A 6,075-nucleotide genomic window follows, 5' to 3' on the forward strand; every position below is an offset into this window, starting at 1 on the left:
AGCTTCCCAAAGTCAGTGTTCAGAGGGTCCCGGGGACGGGGCGGTGACTCACTGGACCCCGAAGGGCTGCAGCAGAATCGCCAGACTCTCGCACAAACCCTCAATTGCAAACTTGCTGGCGCAGTAAACGGCGTTGAAGGGAAGAGCTTGGAGGCGAGAGGAGGCTGCTGAGGCGCGTCGAGGAGGGGAGCCGCGCGGAGCGGGAGGGGCCCGGGGCAGTTTCACCAGGTCCCACCTCTTTTATTAGACCCCCCGACTCTCCCGTTGAGCCCCGCCTCCTGCGCGCCTCTGCTTCTTCCCCGGCTTCCACTCACCCATCAAGCCTCCCACGCTCCCGGTCACCAATATGCGTCCCGAGCGTCGCCGCTTCATGTCCGGCAGGAAGGCCTGCAGCATCCGCACGGTACCGGTCAGGTTCACATCCAGCACGGAGCCCACGGCGCCCTCCTCGTGTGCCTCCAGCGGCCCCACCAGGCCCCGGCCTGCGTTACATACTGCGGGGAGAGAGACCGAACTCCGCTCGCCTCACGCACGGCCCTCCTCCCGGCCTGTCCCCTCGTGCTCCCTGGGCCTCGGGACGTCTTGGTTTGGACGCAGGGTGAGGAAGGCTCCTGCACTAGTTTTGCAGGGAGACTCACCCAGCACGTCCACGCGGCCCTCGGTCACGCGTGCCCGGGCAGCGGCTATGGAATCTGCGTCCCTCACATCCAGCTGCAACATCTCCAGAGAGCCGGGAGGGCACCCTCGGGACCGGGCGGCCTCCCAAAGTGGGCCCTGTGCCATCAGGTCCCTCAGCGTGGCGTACACTGGAGGTTCAGGGAGAGGACGAGGCTCTGAATTTCGGGCTTACAACCCTACCTAGGCCCCCTTGGACGAGGAAGGAGCTGGTCTCTCCACCCCAGTCCCCTCATGTACCTTTGAAGCCCTGGGATGGGTCGGACGCCAGGCGCAGGGCCAGGTGTAGGCCAATGCCGGAGGAACAGCCAGTGATGAGCACCACGGTGCGGTCCATGGAGCTGTGCTGCGTAGGGAGAGGCCCCGGGAATGCTGGGCGCTGGTCTCTGGGATGGATATCACCTGCTTCGCCCCGCCTCTGCCTGCGTGGGTCCCCACCCCTTGTTATGTCTACAGCACAATCTCAAGGCTGAGACCTACTGCGAATCCCTGGCCTTCTCTCCCCAACCTTCTCTAGGTCAAGGCAGAGATGAGGCCACCCCTTAGAACACCCCTTCTTTAAGTTGCTAGTCAGAGGGAGGGTGAAGCTTTGCAAACAGGAGGTGTGGGCTCCCATGTGGGCACTGAGCGCCCTGGGCAGATCTTTGCCTGGCAGGCCTCTGTCCCACAGGGACAATTATAGTTGCCAAAGTTTGTTGCTGAGGGTGTGAAAGTAAATGTTTTGGAAGGGCGTTCTCAGTTCAAAGGTCAGGGGTTAGTTTAAAACTGAGGGGGGAGGGACTTCCCTGGTGGCGCGGTGGCTGAGAGTCCGCCTGCCGATGCAGGGGACGCGGGTTCGTGCCCCGGTCCGGGAAGATCCCACATGCCGCGGAGCGGCTGGGCCCGTGAGCCATGGCTGCTGAGCCTGCGCGTCCGGGGCCTGTGCTCTGCAACGGGAGAGGCCACAGCACTGAGAGGCCCGCGTACCACAAAAACAAACAAACAAAAAAAAAAAAAACTGAGGGGGGGCTTCCCTGGTAGCGCAGTGGTTAAGAATCCTCCTGCCAATGCAGGGGACACAGGTTCGAGCCCTGGTCCGGGAAGATCCCACGTGCCGCGGAGCAACAAAGGCCGTGAGCCACAGCTACTGAGCCTGTGCTCTACAGCTCGCGTGCCACAATGACTGAGCCCACGCGCCACAACTACTGAAGCCCGTGTGCCTAGAACCCATGCTCCGCAACAAGGGAAGCCACCACAATGAGAAGCCCGCGCACTGCAACAAGGAGTAGCCCCCACTTGCGGCGTGCCGCAAATTAATTAATTTAAAAAAAGAATATTGGATAATTGGAGCTGAGCACTCAGGAACTCGACGGCTGCCAGGCTCTTGGTTTTAATGCATGCTACCTGCAAAGTAAGACAGGCTTTTGCTAACTGGACATACTTCTCAGTAACTGAAGGAATGGAGCGAATACTAAATGTTTCCCCTGGGGAGGTGTCCTGTCTCTTCAGGGAAACATGGTCAGTATTCTGTAAAGTCACCCTGGCCTAAATGATTACTTGTTCTGACCAAGGTATTTATTAGGCTATTTTAAAGTCACAGCATCCAAAGAATGTCAAATAGTTCAGCTAGCCACAGAGTCTAAGATCCTGTATCTCCTGGCACTGTGGAAGCACCACACCACTGACCTAAGTGATTCCTTTTTTCAGTTTTTCAATATTTTATCAATATAAAACTACTGCCACATCCTTCTATTTTCTTTTATGTCTTCTTCAACCTAGGAGAGACCTCAAATCTGAAAGTATTCTCTACTTCTCATCATTAGCACATGTTTTAGCTTTCTAAATATTTGTATTTAACTCTTGTTTCTAGGGTTTTCTTTTTGCAGTTTAGAAACGTTGAGGAATATTAGGACTTTATCCCTTCTGCTTGATACAGCAGGGGTGGACTGCTAGCCAGTCTAGCCTAAGAGAAAAGTGGAAAGATGCTTCACCGAGCACAGCGATTAACCCAATACAAGTTAGATTTAGAAGGAATGTTGTTTAAATTACCTCTTCTAGCCTGAATACATGAATTCTTTCAGATCAGGAAAGATTAGAAGAAGCAGCCTAAAAACTCTTAACAATGTGACTCAGTGGTAGACGACAATGAGAAGCAGCAGATTATAATTTGGTTTGTGGGATGCGATGCATGTGCTATGATAGGAAACCTGCAATGATGGTTGAACTGGTAAAAAACACTGCATAAAATTTGCTGTAAGATATACAGAGACTTGTTTTCTGTACTAAAGTACTCTTTTTAAAAACCGTTGAACTCCATATTGGAGCACAGCCGACTAACAATGTTGTGACAGTTTCAGGTGCACAGCAAAGTGACTCAGCCGTACATATGCACGTATCCATTCTCCCTCAAACCTCCCTCCCATCCAGGCGGCCACATAACATTGAGCAGAGTTCCCTGTGCTATATGGTGGGTCCTTGTTGGTTATTCATTTTAAATATAGCAGTGTTGTACTAAAGTATTCTTTTTTTTTTGCGGTACGCGGGCCTCTCACTGTTGTGGCCTCTCCCGCTGCGGAGCACAGGCTCCGGACGCGCAGGCTCAGCGGCCATGGCTCACGGGCCCAGCCGCTCCACGGCATGTGGGATCTTCCCGGACCGGGGCACGAACCCGCGTCCCCTGCATCGGCAGGCAGACTCTCAACCACTGCGCCACCAGGGAAGCCCTAAAGTATTTTTATAAGAAAAATAATTATTTGTAAGAAAGGTTTCCTGTGTCAAGTATTTGCGCAATCAGAGCTGAATTGTAGATATTCTTGTAATATCTAGTTATTTTGAAAGATTTATATAATGAATTCTGGATATATGACCAACAAAACTGATGAAATGAAACAAACAAACAAAACACCCGAGGAAGCTGAGGTAAGGGGACAGGGAGACCTGACCTGACCAGTGTCCATGCTATAGCCCGGAGTCCTCCCCGGCATCATGGCATTGACATTCTGACACACAGGTCCATCAGTTTATTAAGTTGTATTAAAACAGTACTTTAATCCTACATTTGGGGTGGTGGAGGAAGGCGGCTCGGCTCCCTCCAAACCTTCCATGCTTGATCCCATCAGCATGAATTCCTTCACCCAGGCCTGGGGAACTCCTGTGATGCTTGCCTAGCCCCAGGCCCTGGGAACCTGCCCAGGCCTGGAATTTGAGGAAAACATGGCCCAAGGGTGCTTAATCTGTCACAAGGCGCCAGCCACCCACCGGGGGTAATATTTGAGGAAGAGCTTCTTGGCCAGGTCCACTGTGTCTCCTTGGGGCTGGCTAGGATACCTCTTTGTGCTGAGGACGAAGGTCTGTTCCAGCTGGAAGGCATTCTTGTCAAACTGGTGCTGTTGGAAGGGGATGCCTTGGACCAGGCTCTCGACCAGGGTCTCCGTGAAGAGCCGCCAGCGGGGGGCGTAGTAGTCGGCCACCAGTCCCGCCAGCTGTTTGTTGGCGTAGTCTAGGATGTTGCCCTCTGGCCCCCACAGGGTCAGCTGGTAGCGGCTGTTCTGCTCATAGAAGCGGGCCTCAGTCTCACTGACGGCAGCCACCCGGGCCTGCTCCAGCCAGCTGCCCAGCAGGAAGTGGCTGTCACTAGCCAGCACCTTGTCCAGCGCGGGCAGGAGCTCATAGGCCAGGACGCCTCCTGCCCTCATCAGGGGAACCAGCTCCTTGTTCAGATAGGCGGTCCTCACCTCTTCGTAGTACAAGCTGACCAGCTCCTGGACTGCCTGGCGAGTGACATCCACCAGGTCGTAGCAGAAGGCCGGGCTGGAGGCCAGGGTAGGGGTGGCTGACAGCAGCAGCCGCCACGCTTCCAGTACATCCGATCGGTTGTACCAGACATCGGTAACCATCTGCAGGGATGGCCGCCTGACCAGCGGGCTGCGATTGTGTCCACTGCAGCCCTCGCCAGAGCAGTTGTAGACACTCCTGAGAAGCAGCCTCCACGCTGCCTCTGCGTCCCCATGGGAGACCCCGTACCGCCGGGCTGCAAAGCCCGTCACCCAGGCCCCCAAATCTGCCACTGGGCCCTTCCGCCAGCCCAGCTCAGCCATGAGGGCGTAGACCACCTCGTTCTGGCCGATGCCCTCAGGGGTCATGCCCGTGCCTACCATGGTGGAGTTGGGGAAGAGGCGGGCGGCTGTGGGGCCTCGGTTCACAGACTCCAGGGCCCCAAACAAGCCGTGGTTGCCCCCGAAGTTATGCAGCATGCACCAGATAAAGGGCTGGCCCTGGAAGGAGGCTGTGCGGACGTACACGGGCTGGCTCTCAGCAAACAGGTCCAGAACCAGGAGGCGGCCACGGGGCACGGCCCCCAGCACGGCCCCCACCTGGGTGGGCCCCCAGAACTCGGGCTGGTGCTGGAAGAGCCAGCCTTGGAGCAGCCATACGGCGTCAGGGTCCACTGTGGTGGGACAGTGGGGACAGAAAAGAGGGTGGTAAGAGGAGAGGGGGCAGGAGAGCATTCACCCCATTGTACAGATGAGGAAACAGAGGTCCAGAGAAGTTAAATGACTCTATCACAGGACACTCCTTCCCCTGAAACCCACCCCACCCCACCCCACCCCACCGCAGCCAGAAGGGCATTCCACAACACAAGTCCTCCCCATCTCCTCTTCCTCCCACTGGGAGTGCCAGGGTAGCGCTATAAAGCTTTACAGAGCATCAGAATTACCCAGAGGGCTGGGCCCCAGCCCCAGGCATTCCGATTCAGGAGGTAGGGGAGGTGCTGAGAATTTGCACATCTGACAGGCCCCAGGGTGATTCTGATGCTGCCGGTCCCGTCCCGGGTCACACCAGGAGCATTGCTGCGCAAAGCCTGAGCCCATATGCTCCTTCCTGGCTGACACAGAGGCCTCCCCAAGCCACTCCTGACCTGGCCCCTCTCTACCCTTCCCCTGTAAGTGGCAGGAAGGAGAGCTGGGTTCACATTTGTGCATCTAGAAGGGCACCTACCAGCTTGGGGCACATCCCCTAACCTCTGGCCTGTGTTACCTACTTCAGCATGGAGGTAGAGACCAAATAAAATATTTTCAATAGCTAGCACTTAATGACACTTTACTCTGGGCCAGGCGTGATTCTACTTATGAGGTAGCCCATTTTGCAGATGAAGCAGCTGAGGCACTGGGGGGCACTGGCGGGGAGGTGATTCATTGCAAGTCTCACAGGCAGGAAGTGGCAGTGCCTGCGCTGGAGCAGGGTATCGGGCTCCAGAGCTCACCTCTCAGACACAGTGTGATTCAATAAGATGGTGTGTGTGTGTAGAAGTGCTTGGTAAACTGTAAAGTGCTGTGTGTCACAGTGAGGTGTTATTATTCCCAGTCCTGCCTCCCACCCCCCACTGACCTCTGCCAGCCCCATCTCCCTGAGGGTCTCGGG

At 55.7% G+C, this 6,075-nt stretch overlaps 2 protein-coding genes across 2 annotated transcripts in view; both read right to left on the reverse strand.

The window, feature by feature from the left end:
* The window catches only part of HSD17B1 (hydroxysteroid 17-beta dehydrogenase 1), a 3,033-nt gene extending 1,562 nt beyond the window's left edge, over nt 1–1,471 (reverse strand). Inside the window, exons 1-4 of the mRNA XM_024744345.1 lie at nt 916–1,471; nt 639–806; nt 315–494; nt 53–146 (exon numbers count right to left, since the gene is read on the reverse strand). Coding sequence (XP_024600113.1) covers nt 53–146; nt 315–494; nt 639–806; nt 916–1,012 — 539 coding nt within the window. The 5' untranslated portion in view covers nt 1,013–1,471. The remainder of the gene's footprint in view (nt 1–52; nt 147–314; nt 495–638; nt 807–915) is intronic.
* Nucleotides 1,472–3,659: 2,188 nt separating this feature from the next.
* Nucleotides 3,660–6,075, reverse strand: part of NAGLU (N-acetyl-alpha-glucosaminidase) — a 6,950-nt gene continuing 4,534 nt past the window's right edge. The window contains exon 6 of the mRNA XM_024745465.1: nt 3,660–5,101. Coding sequence (XP_024601233.1) covers nt 3,891–5,101 — 1,211 coding nt within the window. The 3' untranslated portion in view covers nt 3,660–3,890. The remainder of the gene's footprint in view (nt 5,102–6,075) is intronic.

Source organism: Neophocaena asiaeorientalis, unplaced genomic scaffold, assembly GCF_003031525.2.
Source record: "Neophocaena asiaeorientalis asiaeorientalis breed wild unplaced genomic scaffold, Neophocaena_asiaeorientalis_V1.1 scaffold1, whole genome shotgun sequence".
Classification (NCBI taxonomy): domain Eukaryota; kingdom Metazoa; phylum Chordata; class Mammalia; order Artiodactyla; family Phocoenidae; genus Neophocaena; species Neophocaena asiaeorientalis.